Raw genomic sequence first — 18,174 nt, 5'->3', positions numbered from 1 at the left:
ATGGAACACGCCCTCCAAGTCTCTAATGTGTGGCATTGTGATCCAGCGTAACATGCATTTTAGAGTCATGTGCAGTGTTATTATGTGCAAGCACCTGGTTTGATTTTGCAATCGCCCTGGTGGCTATTTAAAACATAAATACCACTAGTTTTCATTCCAAATTTTCAGCACTTCCAAACCAGATAAATTGAATGGATTTTTAACTGGTTTCTTTTGGATGGAAGTGTTAAATGTGCTTTGCAGTAGGTAGTATTTGAATTGAAAGTTGTTGCTTTTTTTCCCTTTGGCTTTCATAGTATAATTGTGTTAGCTGTTTGTTTAAGAGCCCCCAAAGTGTTTTTAACATGACCTCAAATAACAGAGCACTTATGTCAATAGCTTTTCCTTAAAAACAGAGCTGTTCTGCAATATAGAATCCAATAAACATTCAATCTGAGGTAAGAGCCAAGAGTGATGACACAACACTAGGAAATTGTGTGTTTTTAAAAGGTACATAAACCGTTTCCTGCACAAGTGTAAAAACTGTTGTATCGGGTTATCTGTGGCGAAAGCAAAAAAAAAAAAAACAAAAAAAAAGTCAGTCATGGAGGATAACGGAGAAAATGTGTATTATTTATACGAAACAGTATAAACCAATTTACAAGAAAGCCACTTATGTGGTGGTATTATTTATTTATAAGGCCGTACAGAAGTTAATGGAACTGCTGTGCAGATCCCCCATGGCGGAGCTTCAGGTCTGTGTACCAGTAATGCACATGTTTAGAGAGGAACATTCAGGGGATGGTACTTTGTACCTGATACATAATGGTTTAGCCCCTTTGTCTTGTTAGGGACAGGAGTTAGCGTTGTTAAGTACCTTTAGGTCTTCCACAGAACAAAAAACTCCTGTTTTACTCTACTGTGTTTGGTTAAAGCATCCATCAGCTAGCATCCGTGATCGGTTTGCTGGAAATCCATGTATTTTGCATAAGCAGAACAGCAAAGTTAAAACATTTCATTGCTGGCACTTGCTCAAGGTCTCAGAAAATCTGTCAATGAATCAAGGTCTTTGTAAATATATCCTTATGCTAATACTCATCAAAAACTAATACATTTAATAATGCAGTTCATAATATACTTACATAATATACTTACAAGTTTTTTACGTTTTTTGGTAACTGCATAATCACATACATGTCTACTTGAAAGTGTATGCAGTTAGCAAAAGACTAATGTAAGTATATTATATGCTCAGATGGTCTGGTTTTGACAAATGCAGTCACTGTGGCAAGAGAATCTTGTCCAGTCAGATTGCAGCATACGGTCAAAAGTATGAGGTCACAATGATCCAGACAGGCTCTGTCCCTCCTCCGTATTCCGCACACGTCATGTTGTGGATGGAGAATCTGGTTAGTTGTGTGTAGTCCTTTGTTAGACACTTTTCTCTACTACTAGTTTTGTGAGAGGCAGCAGAGCTTTTAAATAACCCTCTAAGTCCCTGTAGGAGCGTACTGTAACTGCTATGCCTCTAAGGACACGCTGGGCCATTTCCTTTTTTTCTGTAATACAATAATGTGTTAAGTAATGGCTATGCCCTTAATAAAGTATTGCGGAGTAATTCATTTGCCCCATTTAAATCTTTCTAAACATATGGCACCAGCTAAAAAGTTTAATCAATTAAGCAAGATGTGATCAATTTAATCAATGATTTATGAAATATTTAACGTACAAAACGTAAAATATCGGCTGACCTGTTTTTACAAATGATGATAGGTGACACATGCTTCAGCAAATGCAAAATGGCTTTCTGTGGCCTAAAGGAGGTGTATTAAATCAGTGGGCATAAGAATGTGATCACTAGTCTGTTTTTTTTTTAATTTATTTATAACATCACCATCCACACAGTAGTTCATTATAAATGAATTGGGTTGCATTACAGTTGTGATATTTAAATATAGAGCATGTTTTTGATGTGATATAAAGCAAAGAGATGTCAGAATAAGTGGTAGTGGAGCTCCTGTTCGAATTTCCTGTCCTTTCTGGCATTGCAGAGTTCTATGTCGTCACCCAGTTTAACGTACCTATATTTAATGGATTTACTGAATCTGGAACGAGTATTGGCTTTGGTGCAGCGGGGTTTATTTGAGCTTCTTTAGCGAGACACTGGGGATGCATATCCCGTGAAAATGTTACGAGTCGTCCAGTAAGAACACAAGGTTAACCAATACGGACGCTTGGACAGCCCTTCCTGTTTCCTGCCTCCTTCTTCGGTGGTACCCTGTTTGGAAAGTGGTGGAGGCATCCAGTCCTGTTGGGTCCTGCAGCGGTTTTAGCTCCTTACTCTCAGAACCGGAAAAACGGTGAGAGCACCTGTATGAGCACATGACCATACCTAGATCTGACAAACTGCTTTTTAATGTTTGAAGTCTGTTCATTTATTTAATATGGTCATATATGTTAAAAAAAAAAAAAAACAAGGATAAGTATTTGGCACATCTTTGCTCATGGAACTTTGGCCTGCTGTTTTTGAAGGTGGATGTGTGTGTGTGCGTGCGTGCATGTGTGTGCATGTGTGTGTGTGTGTGTGTGAGTGGGTGGTATGTCTGAAAGACACATTTAATCGTCATTCAGGGACTTCCATGGTTATGGCAGATTTGGAGGCAAGCTTATGTCACAATAGAGGTTTTGTTTTGATGCCAGCTGCCAGGCAACGACGTGCAGTAAAAAAGGTATTTAAGATTGTAAGGCAGTTGGGCTGTGATACTTGCCACTCCAGTGACTATTAAACGTATATAAAATGAGAATTTTTTGTCCATAAACGAATTCCTAAGGAAGCAGTAATACTTCTCCACTCTGGTCCCAGGAATGAAATCAGTTGGACAGCACTGCTCGCCAATTCTTTTTCACACCTAGTGAGAAGTGACTTATTAATCGCAGGCCTGTAAAAAAGGTAATGTTTTCTGCATGGAGTTAACTGTGGCCTGAGGATTTGGACGAGGCCGAGCCCGTTCGAATGTTCTGTTTAAACGCTGTTTTTACAGATGCCATTTATGATAGTGGGCATGAGGAGCTCTGGAGACTGTTTAAGCACACATGTTTAAGAATCAGACTTTATTGGCCAACCATGCTTCTGCACATACAAGGAGTTTGACTTCAGTACCAGTGTCTCTCGTAGTGCTTACGTCAAAGTGATAACGACAAATACCAAACAACAGTAGTGTTACAACAAACTGCAACATTATTTGCAATCAGGTATGGAACTCATCATGTACAATATATAAGTGCAATACATGCAAGAAGCACACTACGGACATTAACGAAATTCTGCATCTAGTTACTTTAATGGTGCAGTTGCAATTGCAGTATTTATTGTTCAATTTATTGTCCTGTTGTTTTATGTTTATTTTATTTTGTATATCTCTGTTCCTAACATGCTTGACTGTTAACAAGGCAATCGTCTTTTTGGATCAATAAAGTACTATCTATCTAACAGTGGGGCAGGACACATACATGGAATAAGTATGGACTGGATGAGGTATGTATGATCAGCTGTTGCACCGTGAACATGAACATTAAGCAGGGCCCCTGTTCCCTCCACAGAGGCTGCGTGGCGTCGGAGGGCCCGGACGAGACCCCGGCCGCCGTGCGGCTCTGCGCAGACTGGCTGCAGGCGTACTTCAGTGACCCCCAGGCCACGGAGGGCCTCCCCATGCCCCCCTTCCACCACCCCCTCCTGCTCGGAGGTACGTGGCCGACGACCGCCCCCGAAAGCCTCGGGGTTGGGTAGGATCAGACGCCCCGCTCCGCCCGCGCCAAAAACCAGGCCCGGTGCAGGACGCAGGATGGCTTCCAGGCCCCGTAATCCTCCGCCGCTCCGGGAGGGGCTGTGTTAGTCTTGGCCCGCGCTTCCATAATTCTTGGCCGGGACGGGGGGGAGAGTATAGCGCAGTTTCAACTCCTGACATTTGCTGGGCTTGGAGGTTTAGAAAATGAGAACATGTGAATGGCTGTGAAGTTTTCAATGAGCCTATTGTTAGCCTGACCTGTCCTTTTGCCAAAAACAGAGCTGGGGGGGGGGGGGGCAGACGTGAAGAATAGACGATCGCTCACAAAGCCAGAAGCTCCTGGTGACAACAGCGTGCCGAGACCCCCCTTCATTAGCATTGTGTGGACACGACTGAGATGCTAATGTAATCATAATAGACATATATACATGCCAAGTAATTGGGTCACATGTTGATATTATTTTAGTTTTAATGGCAAACGCGGTGAAAATTCTCTCCTGGAATCATAATCACAGCTGGTAAATTGTATTAATATTTTGACAGCCGCATTTGGTCACATTTGGGTTTGTGTTACGATGCTTTAAAGATGCGTTAGTTCCGTGCATGCACACATCGCTTTACAGAGGAAAACCAAAAAACAAACCCAAAATCTGGCAGCGCATATTGAAATTTGGGCAACCCGAGGCTTTAAGTCTTTTTTTGAAGGTCATAAAGGGAGAAAAAAAGTCAGTAAAGGCATTGTTCACACTGAATTCAGATCTGAATTTGTGCCTTCGAGACCTAGCCAATCCTGGCACAGTCAGAGCACTCCATTTAAATCAAAAAGACAGATAGCGCTGTCAGACCTGCACATTTCAGCAGCTGTCTGTATTTCACTCCCTCTCCCACCCCCCACCCCCCCAATATGAGCAAGCGGAGAAGGTTTGCAAAATTACTGCTCTTTCACACTGCTGGACACGACATATTTATGGTGAGATACAAGTTATCATATTTCAATCTTCCATCCTCTCATTCATATCAAAGGGAAATTCAAATTGGAGTGATTGGCAGGTACATATTTTACAATTTCATGTGCGAATGTCTGACGGGCAGAGCGATGCTACGTCGCTAAGTGCTGCAGAAGGCTTTTTACAAGCTCCTGTCCTCCTGCCACTTCCCCGCAGAAAGGGACAGACCTCATAATCACTGCCCCGTCGGAGCTTAACATGTACAATTTTATTCAGTAAACAGGGTTTCACAGGCAGTGCAGTGTTGCTCTGTGTTTATTTTTTTAGTCTCCTACAATCTGTCAACTTGTATATAATGTACCATATTTTTGAGACTATTGTGGTGCTTTTTAAAAGATATATGGAATTATGAATGTATATATGTATGCAAGTATATATGCTTCCCAGGAGCAGTGTAATTTCACTACTAGACAGTATCAGCTAAATACAATTTTTTTGCAGCAGGAATATTATGTAGACATGCACTGTAAGACCATTTCAGTGTGTAGAAAAATGTGTATAATTTTACAGTTAAATCTATATGACTGGGGAGTAACAGTGATATTTCCTGTGTGGAGACTGAGAGACTTCCCCCACTCTGTCATAAGCTAATTCAGACTCCTCGCGTGCCGCAGAATAGATGCTCAAAGGAATTTTTAAACAAAACAGTAGGCAACACATAAAAGTATCCCTCTCTCTACCAAGACCTCTGCCTGAGAATCAAAATCGTTTTTGATTACCTCGGTGTCATTAGACGATGAATTGTTTCTTTGAAAATAATAACCGCTGAGGATCCAAATCGTTTTAAAAGAAAATAACAAAACGGTTCGAGTTACCCAGGTTGAATGCCAATTATATTTTAATATTCATCGGAGCATATTTTTGCACAGAAGAAAGGCAGTAGTGGTGGGGCATGCATAACTCATTGGCAGCACGGGCCAGCTGTGCCGATCAACCCCCCACCCCCTCCCCTTTCCACGTCGCTTTGTGCGTTTTAGCAGCATGCTAATTTAGCGCAGGACTACCTGAGTGATGGCATTTTCAATGAGCAGGTAATCTACTGAGGATTTCTCTATGGTTATGAGCTCCTTGCTCCCGCACCCTGGCAACACAAAAATACATCAAGACCAATTACGATATCAACTTTCAGCCGCGATACCCCCGCCACCGAGTGCATGTGGGTCTGCCCCAGGCACTTCAGATTGCATCTAATTTGAAATCTTTGGGGTTTTAATTAAATTTCAGAATATATGGAATTCTTCATTAGTACCTGCTCTGAATAGGAGATCAGGCGCGGGGATCTGGCTCTCGTTAAAGTGGCGGGTCCCGGCGAATCGCAGGTTCAGGAGCAGACTCATTTGCAGTGGCTGTGCAAAGGAGGGACAGACGACATAAAAAAAATGCTAAATATTATCAAAAAAGATTATTAGTCCGGCGAGGGCCACTTGATTTGTATTTTAATGGAATCTTACATTTCTCTTAATGATTTGCAAATTGTCTCCTGATTATAAGATGCATTAAGCTTTTCGTTTTAATGGCGAGACATAGCCATTAGCCGGATTTTTTTTTCTGTCTTCTTTAGAGAGCTCTTCCCTGCAGCAGCTAAATATTGAAACCATTAACACTTTTTGATGTACTTTCCAGTGTTACGACGTGTACCGCCACATGAATAAGTAATACATTGGCGAACAAGGCAATCCTGTAACCCCTTCTCTAGTCAGGAGAGCGGATTAAATATATTTAAAGTGATTTCTAAAATATATCCATAAAATAGTCATTATGATTGTACATTTATGCCTTTTAGTCTCATTGGACTCTGGGCAGTGTCATCTCTCTCTCTCTTCAGGGGTTAGGGTTTATTTGTGAAAGGAGCGCAGACGGTCTCTCACCTCCTTTGACGAGAGGTGGCAGGCCCTCCCGTTAGTATGCGAAATTAAGGCGGATGACATGGCGCACGTTCGACACAGAGCATGTCAAATCGTCACCCTCATGGCCTGCCGCTGCAGACGGCATCACCCAGTGAACCCCCTGCACACTGAGCATGGAAACATCAAATAATAATGTCACCGTGCACCATGCGCAGAATAGTTTATCTGCAATGATAGCACATGGCTGCGATCACAAACTACAGCGCTGTGTCCTGTGTCCTGCACTAAGTCCTGCGATATAAAGTCAAGAAGCCGTGCCTGTAGCCTGCTCATATTTATCAGAATGGAAATAGATATGTCAGCTTGTGTTTTGTGTGGATTTCAAAAGTCTTAGCCAACCCGATTGGTGTTTAGACATATTGTTTTGACACTGTGGACATATTAAAACAAGAAATGCTTTCACCCACAGCATTCGGAAAGAAAAGCAATCCCTCACCAAGCTAAACAAACAAGCATGTTTGTTTAGTTTGGTGAGGGATTGCATTTTCTTTCCAAATAGTTTGGACAAAAACCAATGAAATTCATGCACACAGTGCATACGTACTTACAGTCTGTACTGGCAACAGACCTGCACAAATAACATAACGTGAGAATGTCTCAGCATCAGCAAGAAGCTCCCTTCACGGAAGATATTGTGGCATGTCCTTGAATTTCATCCCTGTGAGAGGAGCAATGGTAATGGTGTAGTGGCATTTAAAAATATGTTTAACACTGTTAGCTTCTGTTGATAACACATATTGATTACGTCCTCTATAAAGCAGAAAGCATACCACGTGCAGCAAGTTAACATTTAAGCAATAAAGATGTTGTGGGTAAAGTCCAGTAGATAAGCCAGTGATGGGAATTCATTTATGCAGAATTCTGTGTGTTTGTCAGAGTGAAACATTCTGCATATGTAAATTAGGGACCTTATTGCTCACCTGGGATACCTGAGTCACCCCCATGAGGACTCTCTGCTGCCTGTGCAGACAGGTAACATTTTTATTAGTTAATATTGGCATAAACCTCTTATTATACAGTTTCTTACAATATTTTCTTTAAAACAACAAATCACTGAGTGTCATCTGTTTGTTATACGTAACTGGCTGATGTGCTTTAACACTGAGGAAATTTAAAGTTATGATGCATTTCAGTTTCATTTTATATCTCTACCTTCTTTTATTCTCTTTTTTTTTATTTCAGCGATTACAGTGAAAACAAAGAAAAAAGCAAATTCCTAGTCTGGAAAAATGGCCATATAGTGTTTAATTACAAAATACAAAAGCGCGAGTGATGTTGGGATAAAATGAGGAAAACGGGACGTAGTTCCTTAAAAAGGGAACGCTATCAGATACTCTCTCCCTCTGATGTTCACCGCCGATGCTTAAAAGATTCCTCTGATGGTTACTCTTTTCACCACATGTCTTCCGCACTCTTCATCACAGGATTCCGGGTGGGGGGGTGTCTTTTGAACAGAGCATGGGCTCCAAGAATTATGCATACTCATCTTCATTAATTATGCATCTGCGAGTAATGGACGAGGGTGTCCCCCCTCAGCATGTGACTTAAAGAGGAGGACCTCTCAGAGCTGCGGTGACACCGTTCCTTTGCGAGGTTTAATCACCTGCTCACGATGGCACGGGGTCGGGTGGCGTTTTTTTTTTTTTTTTTCCTCTTCCCCTCTGATGTGGAGAGGAATTAGGAAAATGAAAGTTGTCCGAATGGTTTCCCGGATCTGAGAGAGACTTCATGCGGCTTCAGATGCGTGAATCCCTTCAAAAATACTGAGTGAGGAAAGCAACCTTCCATCTCCCAGCTCTGGAAACAGGAAATGGAGGTCTGTACAAAAGTTGCTAAAAAAAAATTGTTAATAGTGCATAATTGGAATGCACCACTAAAACATTCAATCTCAATTAAATATTCAATCTGAAAAATTATTTATCTCAATGCTAATTTGTAGACAACACAAACATTAGAATATGAAAATGTCTAGGGACTGATAAATATATGTACATAGGCATATACAAGTTATTCTTACTCAGAAAGAATCAGAAAAATATTTAAAAATTGAGACAGTCTTTGGCTGTATACACCGTATGCATCAGTCTGTCAGTTTTTGAGACTGCTTGGCACATGCATTCAGCTGCGAATAATGGATTAGTTTTGTTTTTCACAACTGGGCACCATAACATTAACTTAATGATATTTTGATTTATTAATCACAATTAAACCAAGGTGTGCTTTAAAGGCTTCATATAATAATTTGTCAATGTATAGGAGATCACAGTCATTCAAAGCCACCATCCATAAATTGCACTGTTTTCCAGATTTCTGAATAGGAATCATCGGACATTTAGTCTGTCCCATTTAATCATAAATATTACCCAAAATGGTCAGCATAAAAATTGCGCGATTGGTTTCTGCTGATCGATAGCAACACATACCCCTCCAGCCAATCCAGTTTGGCCAATTCCCAAGCCGCCAATAGCAGTGTAATCTGCTTCCTTATGGAATTTAATGACCTGTAACGTCTTTATGGCGTGTCTGAGGTACACGCGAGGTGAAGATTTCAGAGGGTCCCTTCAACCCTTATTTAAACAATTGACATCGGTGGTCCCCAGCAAAACAGGGTCCTGACCTCCTCACCCACTGTTTTAAACCTTTCATTAACCACGGGAGATCAGCACTACCTCTGTCACCTAAAGTGACCTTAATGAAAGCCATTCTCCAAACCTGCTGAGGGCAATCATTTTTCTCCCAGAGAGGAGGGTGTCTCAGTGTGTGACCGCAGCTTTGCTCCCGCTGTAGAGGCCTGGGAGTTTCCTCCCGTCGCATTTGTAAGGCCGGACCTCCTGCTGGAAGCTGGCATCAGCAGTGGAAGTAAAAAGCAGCAGTCCGTTTTTGGAAGATTCCCATATTTAATTGGAGAGTACTTTTCAATATCCGTCTCTGCCAATGTGCGTCGAGGAGTGTTTACTTAAGGTCGAAGTCAATTTGATCAGAAACTGGAAAAAAAAATGGTTTCATCTCCGCAAGCAAGCCGGGGGAAAAGGGAATTCTGATGTTGTTTTGACGTCGCTCCTTTTGACAGGGTTGTTTACGAGCGCACTAAGGTTTGGTGAAACTGGAAAACATGTTTGGTTATTAATTTTACAGTAAATTTAAAAGTAAATGCAAATAGCAAAGGAGATTTCATACAGGAACTTGGTGTGTTTGAATCTGTGCTTCTGTGAGGATAAGTCTGAAGTATGACACAAGGATTGCTCCAGATTATGACATACCATTCACATGGAACTGTACATTTTTTTCTCATAATTCATCTTAAGAAACTTTGCCAGAAATGATATGATTTTCAAACAAAACATTTTAGGATGTTATGACATATCTATAAACCACCTATTAATATGTTAATAAATATCCAGTAACATTTTTGACTGACAAGTGAAACAGCTCTGTTGCGGAAAAGTATAGTATGCACCAAGGTGACGCTATCTGCATCATCAGCGTTTGTTTCCTGTCATTTTTACATCATTTTATATCTGTTGCATGGTTTTTGTATTTCCCCCATTCGCAGTGTAGCCACTCAATGTACTCAACAAAGAGATACCAAAAGAAAAGTAATGGATGGATAGATAGACCCCTACAATTAATCGTATATTGAGAGTCTATATTACAGAAGATATTTTTGACCTCAGTAAATATATTTAAGATATGTGAATCATTTCCATTTTGGTGTATTGCAATATATTTTAGATATGCATTAATATATTTTAATCTTATTTGCAATATCTTCTTGCAGTATGTTACAACATAATTTCTGTATATCAAGATCAACAGATAGGTATATTGTTCTTGTTTGAACTTTTACAAGCTACTTGGTATATTTTGCTAAAAGTATATTCCACATTAGCAAACAATAAATCGTATTGCTTTTGTTTCTATACCTGTCTACAGAAAAGGAAAGAACTATAGCAGTCTAATACATCATATATGTTAATTTGCCTGGGTATTAAATGCATGGTTATTGACATTTGAGTTTGTTGGGAATGTCTCCCCTACTTTTGGTTCCTCAGAATTTTTAAGTAAATAATTAAGTCAATGGAAATAAGTTAATCCTAAGACGTTTCTGCACAATGTAAATTAGCACAGACTCCACCGTGTCAGAGATGTGTGTACGCGCGTGTGCGTTTGACACTCTCAGGTTGTCTTTCCTGCGCCTGTCTGCGCGTTTGCGACACTAATTGATCCCGTCTGAAGTCAGGACGAGGTGTCACCGAGGCACCGAGCTGTCAGCCGTGTCACGCACGCGTCCCGCCCAAAGAGCTTCCCCTCGTTTAGAGCCGCGCGCTCCTCTGTATTAATATTAATCACAAGACAAAACACTCTCTCTCCGCAGGTCCCAGCGCACGGCGTGGCACGGTGGGACAGGGGGACGGGTGTGTCCTGGGAGGGAGGAGCCTTCTCACTCACTCCGTGTCACTCTTAGAGACAGGAGTGTCATAATAACGTTCCGGAATTAAGAACCCGTCTGTGAGGAAAGCGGTCAGCAGCATTAGATTCAGTCACAGTGAAACCTCACCGATTGAGGAAATTATTGCGCTTGAACATAAGCAATGTGTTTACGTGCATTCAGCAATCAGTTTTGTGTATTGTTTTGAACTTGGTCTCTAAGATACAAAGGCAGAGTGATCTGGGTGTGATCTTTTCATTAAGTGTTGCTGTACAGTAGTTCACTCCTGTGAGTAAAAATTTGTGTAATATAATTCAAAATATTTCACATATTCAGAATAACATCTGTGATTTTTATGCAGCATACATGCAGGTATTTTCTCAAATGTGTTTGTAGATGTTGATCATTTACATAAAGTGAATATACTTTCTCCATCACATTCTTCATGGACCCCAGGAGGTCCTGACCTTTGTTGGAAACTCTTAATTAGGACACAAAAGGATCCATTGAAAGCATGCTTCAAAACCTGCTGATGCCTTTGTGTGTACGAGATGGAGTAACCGGTATAAAACCCACCAGAAGCAGTGGGCCACAATTCTACAGGTGAAGTTCAGGTCTGATCTTTGCAACAGGGTGGTGCGGAGGGCACTTTGCTCTTTGAGTTTCCATGTGGTACACCATGCGCTGCCAGGGCTTAATAAAGGGAAGAGATCTGCAAGACAACACCCGCCACCGCCGCTACCTGAGTTGTTGCTCCCTCATGTCGAGCGGGTGAGATCCCAGCCCGCCCTCTGAGGTAGACTCCCCGTCACTGAGAAATTCAATCGCCCAATTCCCGCTGAACGCTCCAGCCGCCCCAGGGCCGAGGCTGTGCCGAGATACCGAGATTAATCCCTTAAGAGCTGCTCGTTCCTGCGCAGATAAATTAAAGCGTGCCCGTTTTCCCTTCACCTGCCTCCCTGACAGCTCTGTCAGTAACCACGCACCCTCCCCCGCCCCTAATCCTCATCCTTTGGTAAAGAATAATTTATTAAGAAATTAAGGGGCTTACCTCCGCCCCGGTCGCTCCTCACAAAGTTGGCTCGTAGCGGTGACAAGCATGATTATCAATGAAAAATTATTTAACAGCACCTTGGGGCTTCTTTTTTTTTTCTCCCAGACAAAGCCTAATAAGTCACATGGGCAGATATCAATCGAGGTTATCCCCTTCAGATTCTGTAAATATTCTCCCAAGTTAAGGCAAATTGCCTTGATTATCTCTTGTCTCAGCCTCATGTAGTTTGGAGAGGCTCAGGGGTAGGGGCACGGTTTAGGGAACCTCCCCTGCTTACAGACTATAATGTTGCCTAGATGCAGCTGAGACCGTCCCAGGGCAGTCTTTCTGAAAACAAGGCAGATGAAAAGGTCCAAATAAGAATGTTGTCTTGCAGATTACTTGTCGCTCACCATTTGGTCTGTCAGACTGTATTATTTAGAAGAGCAGGAGCATCGTGATTAAATTTTAACAGTCTTTAATATAGTTAGCAAAAGGGGCTTTTTTTTTTTAAAAAAAAAAAAAAAGAAAAGCTGACACATACTATCTTATTGAACTTATAGCCAATTAAAAATGGTTTGGCAGGCTCAAAAGACATATTACAGAATTCATTTATTAAAAGCATCCACTGGTACATTTCTGACTTTACAGACACATCGAGATGTTACTGCCACTGATTTTTTCCTTTGGCATCTTCCTTTAATATCTGTCTTCTTCAACATAAATTGCATATTTTCATTGAGCCAAAATATGTGATGTTCATTAAGTTCATCGATGTTGTGTCTGTTTATTCATGTCTTTGGTTGTCTTTTTTCCACACATATTACTTATTTCCTAGAACCAGAATATATCATTTTCATTATATCATTGATGTATGAGTTTCTGTTTTTTTTTTATGCTTAGATTGCATATTTTCACAGAACCGGAATAACTGTCATTTGAAGACAGCCACAGAAAGTTCCCCTAAACATACTTGGTTATTCTGAATGAAGTGTGGTTGGAGTTTACATGCGTGTTCATGTTGTTATTATTATTATTATTATTATTATTATTATTGTCAGTCTCATATTCTCAACCTTTTTCTTGAGAGATGAGGGCTATAATATTAATATTAGCATTTTAGGACAAACATTTTAACAATAAGAAAAAACAGAAACAGCAAGCTGGCAGGTCAGATGCAAGGCTAATAAACCTAAAACAGTTAAAGCAGACTCCTCAGTTAAAGTCATTCATGAATTTTGAAGAGAACATTATCTAATGAATTTACTCTGAATAGAAAGCAATTAAAAGGAGAAATCAGCCTGATTAACCCCAAAGTCAACCCAACTGTCACAATTGGTGTGCGCTTTTAAATGATTATATAAAAACTAGGACAGATTTGCAGTCTTTTTGCCCTCTGCTAATCCACATAAATTAATGAGGGGAAGTTCACTCCTAGGATGGCCCTATTCTAATATAACTTGGATTATGCTGCTTTGTAATGTGGTTTATGTCATAATATTAGACTAATCAGATTTGTCAATCAAATGATTACCTTTTCTCCCACCTCAACCATCTCCTTTTTCTGTTAAGTAAACTTTTCTCTTTTTTTGTCTTTCTCTGTGTAAACACCACCAGGCTTAGCAGTTTGCCACCCCACTTCCTCGGAACTGATTGGGCTGGGCCTAATGGCACTGGAATTGCCCTTATTATTTGATTAATAAGCTTTTCCCTTTTCTCTTTGTGTTATGACCTATATTCATCAGCTTGTGTTAATAGTGCACACCCCATAAAAATGTTTGATTTTAATTTTTAATTGAGTTGAGACACTTAAACTGCCTAAAGTACTTCTCTTTTTTTTCCAAAACTGAAACAAGTATCGCTGTGAGGGAAGTGAGGGTGTTAACTCCCGAAGTGCTGGATTGACTAGGATTTGTAGTGACTGCTGCGTGTGGCATATGCTGGAATTGTGATTTGTGACCGTGATTGTCAGTGTGAACAAACGTTTATCTGGGTTTTTTTGCATTGGCATATGTATGTGTGTGTGTGTGTGTGTGTGTGTGTGTGTGTGTGTGTGTGTGTGGGGGGGTGTATAAGCATGTTGTGGGGGGGGGTGGGGTTTACTCCACTGAGTTGATATTAAGTGATTCTCATGATGTGGCAGGAAGCAGCGTGTGAGTGACCGCCTCTCCCCTCTCCCATTGGCAGAGACGTTCACCAGCAGAGTGCTTCAGACCCTGCTGAGGGAGGTGAAGGTGGGACAGACGGTGTCTTACAAGCGCCTGGCTGAGATGGCGGGCAACGGCAGGGCGGTGCGAGCAGTGGGCGGGGCCATGAGGCGGAACCCGGTGAGTCATTCACACATGACCTTTAACCTCAGGAGGGTGTAGAGTGTAGAGAGAGGCACCAGCAGCAGCTGAGAGATGCAGATTATTCAAGAACTGGGTAGGATCAGTCCACTTCAGAAGTTTTGTCTGTGTTTATCAATGGGTCCCCCTCTGAGCTTCGTTGGTTCTGCTCTAATTATGAAAAGCACTAGAAACCTTTTCGCCTTAAATTTTTCACCTTAAATTTTCACAGGTAAGGTGAACCTTTGAAAGAAGACGTTCAGGGGTGAAGGACAATGTTTTACTGCATCACAGTTACAGCGTTGGCAAGCGACTGGCACACCTGTCACCACTGATTTTGACTTGACATGCTTTTCCAAATGGATTTCAAAGAGATAACATTTCACATATATAAAACATACCTACACACACTAACGCACATATACAGACACACACACTTATCAATGCACAGACACACATACAGTGTATCTATATAGTTTTTCTCCAGTTTTCTTGAGAGAAGCATGGGTTGTGAAGGAGTGTGTTTAAATGCTGACTGCAGTACTGACTGACTGTTGCTCTCATTGATAAAGACTTAGCATCATGTTTTTAAGTGCCAACCCTGTCAGCGGAGCTGAACCGTTTGACCAGACGGAAGGAGACACAGGGAGAGCTATTGATTACAGCTTCTCGGTGTCACTTGTTCACCAGGATTTAGGTATTGATGAGGGTGGAAGTGGAAACAACGAGGCTCCCTGGTGGGTCTTGACCCAGAAGAACAAAATGCAAACCTGCGGAAAATACTTAGCTGCTACCCAAATTTTGCTATCGATCCTATATACTTTTTTTTTGGTCCAGGAAACACACCTCTGAGTTTAGGAGTTTATTGAAATAGTGGCTGTTTAAGTGGTGTCTTTTATATATTGACCCAATGATATGTCACATCTAGCATACATCTTAACGTAATGCTTTTTGCAGAATTATAGGTAATGCAAGTGTGTTATTTTGTGTCTTATTGTGTCCAGAATATGTTTGTCTAATCAATTTAGTGGAATTATGTTTATTTCTTGAAGTATAAAAATGCCAGACATTTTTGCAATTGAAATACATGCTGTTTTGCTTATGGGAAAGCTGCACTTAATCAATAGCAGAGACCGCCAGTCATCAGCTATTTCTGCTTAAATATATTGAATTGTCTAGCGGCAACAGATTTTGGATCTCGTTTGCCAAAAGCACTTTAGTCGCACAGGGTTCATATTTGGTTCCTCGAGGGTTCTCTGGAAGTTCTCAGGGGGGTTTCACTCACAACAGAAACGCTGGTGATGACATTTGAGTAAGTACGACACTGCAGTGTGATCTCTTTCGGCGTCTGTTTAGGGGTGAAAGACGCACGGCCTGCTTATCATAAGGTTACACTCAGAGCGGTTGTAACCAGGGTAACTGCCTGGGGGACCCGTCTCAGAATCCACGGGAGAAGGATGTCAACAAACAGTCCTCGAGTTTCAGTCTTTACAGGCGGGACAGAGGCGGATTAGCAAACACCGTCTTTAAGTGCCGGATCGCTAGCTAACAGCCGCCAGCGCTTTGGGCTTGTAGACGTAGCGTGTTCGGACGTGGGAGAGAGTTTATTCAAGGAAACAAATTGCTGTTCCTCTCTTTGACAGCGGGCGGTTGTAGTAATTTGAAACAATATGCCTGTGGTAAGAAAGGCTGCTACAGTTACAGATGGCAGGGCTTTGCATTCGGTCTGTTATTGCCGTGTGTCATTACAATTCGACACCTTAGCTACCAAATAAACTTAGCAACGAAAGCATTTACAAAGTTGGCTCAGAAGGCAGATTGTGGCATTGCAGTTGGGCAGGAAATTGTTGTTAGGTCAGAAAGTCCCTGTTGTCATTAATATAACTGAGGCAGTCGGTTGGTTTTATCAGATTGTACATCTGGAAGGGAATTGTACTGTTAGTTTTTACAATTGTACTAACTGCACTGGAATTGTATCGCTGCAGTCTAACAATCTGTTTATGCATTTATATTTCTCAGTCAGCCAAATGCTGTCTGCGCCTGCCTGCAGAACTTCAGTGTCGATGTTTGGTGCTCTGAATGAGCATTTGAATGTAAAAGTATGCTAAAAGCAAATTGTTATCCTAAAAGTGTTTACATTTACATTTACATTTATTTATTTAGCAGACGCTTTTATCCAAAGCGACTTACAAAAGTGCATACAGTAAGTATAGCGACAGTACGGGGACAGGATGTGTACAGTTCCACAATGAGACAGTTCTCAGCTGAGAGCAATATTTGTGACATTGACACTCTTTTCCCCTGAACAAAAAGTGTTTCTATGAATGAGTTTCTATGATATGAGATCTGAGATCAATGACATCATTATTGAGATATGAGATATGAGATCAATGACATCATTATTCTCTGTGCTTGTACAGAAACCCCAGGAGCTTCCTGCTCCTCTTATTTTCAGAGAGAGTAAAAGGGTGAATGTTTCCTTCTGCGTTCAGGTCCCTCTCCTGGTCCCCTGTCACCGAGTGATCTCCAGCAGCGGACAGAGCGGCAGCTACATGGGGGGGAAGGGGAACCACCTGAAACAGTGGCTGCTGGCGCACGAGAGAGCCCGAGGGGTCAAAGGTTAACCCCACCGCCGCGGCAGCACCCCCCCACCCTGCCATCCTTCCCTCCCTCTGTGAAAACAGGAGCACTGCTGATGCGCCTGAGCAGAGGTGGAATTGAAGCACTTCCTGGCTGCTCTGTGATTATTTGAGTGAGGCAAACTCGTAGCAGTTCAACATTGGGAGAGAAATGTATCAGCCCTCTGTTTGGTTGTTGTTTTTTTTAAAAACAGTAGAATTAAAACAGCAGTATGTGTGTCTCGTTTCAGTTTTTCTGCCCCGGTGCTCAGTTCCTAATGGCCATGAACACATGGGACACACACAGAGATGTTGGGGGGGGCTTTTAGTGGCAGTTGGGGGGGGGGGGGGGGGGTATGCAAGGAAGCATCTGAGTCAGGGGTGCCCGTGCAACAAATAAATGCAAATGAAAATTAAAACTTGATGCATCAACGCAATAACAGCAACACACATACACACAGACACACGCATGGGCACACATACACAACAGCTATTGTAATAATGTTTCGCAAAAAGCATTTTCAGTTATAACAAAGGAATTAAGAATGAGTCCAAACTTCGAGAAAATTTTTCTTTTTTTGTTCTTTTAGAATCTTTAAGAACAGTAGAGTTGCACATATTTTGAGGCTTAGTTTTGCACACTTTCAGAATATACTTAAAGCAGCTGCTTAGAAATCCCAAGTGCTTATTCTTTCTCTCTTTAATAACTTAAGACAGTGTTTGTAAGTTTGTGTTGGAAATTACCGGAAGATGTTTTTGTCAGCTTGTATCTGAAATTGTTTGAAATTGTTACTGTAATTGTTTGGGCTGGAAGTCATCGGTTTTTGTTTTCCTCCTGTGAGACTACAGAACACCATATAATGCAACCGTATCGGTCGGAGAGACATCTCTCTGCGTTGCACATAAAAGCACGTATAGGTGTTACTGTGAGAGCTTTCAGATCAACGATAATGGGAAGTGGCAAAGAAAAAAATGAAAAGGTACTTATGTAAAGTTCACACTAACAGCAGAGAGGGAATGCCATTCAGTTTATGCGAGTCTCTGAAAAGGGTTTTTTTGGCATGGAAAGAAAGTTGTTCAGTTGTTTGT

General features: G+C 41.4%; 1 protein-coding gene across 1 annotated transcript in view; it reads left to right on the top strand.

The window, feature by feature from the left end:
* mgmt (O-6-methylguanine-DNA methyltransferase) overlaps positions 1-17,115 on the top strand; it is a 58,023-nt gene extending 40,908 nt beyond the window's left edge. The window contains exons 4-6 of the mRNA XM_036547458.1: positions 3,580-3,722; positions 14,328-14,467; positions 16,960-17,115. Of these exons, the coding sequence (XP_036403351.1) occupies positions 3,580-3,722; positions 14,328-14,467; positions 16,960-17,091 (415 nt within the window). The 3' untranslated portion in view covers positions 17,092-17,115. The remainder of the gene's footprint in view (positions 1-3,579; positions 3,723-14,327; positions 14,468-16,959) is intronic.
* The last annotated feature ends 1,059 nt before the right edge of the window (positions 17,116-18,174 follow it).

The sequence above is a fragment of the Megalops cyprinoides genome, chromosome 15 (assembly GCF_013368585.1).
Source record: "Megalops cyprinoides isolate fMegCyp1 chromosome 15, fMegCyp1.pri, whole genome shotgun sequence".
NCBI classification, from domain to species: Eukaryota; Metazoa; Chordata; class Actinopteri; order Elopiformes; family Megalopidae; genus Megalops; species Megalops cyprinoides.
This window is presented reverse-complemented; position numbering and strand designations above follow the sequence as displayed.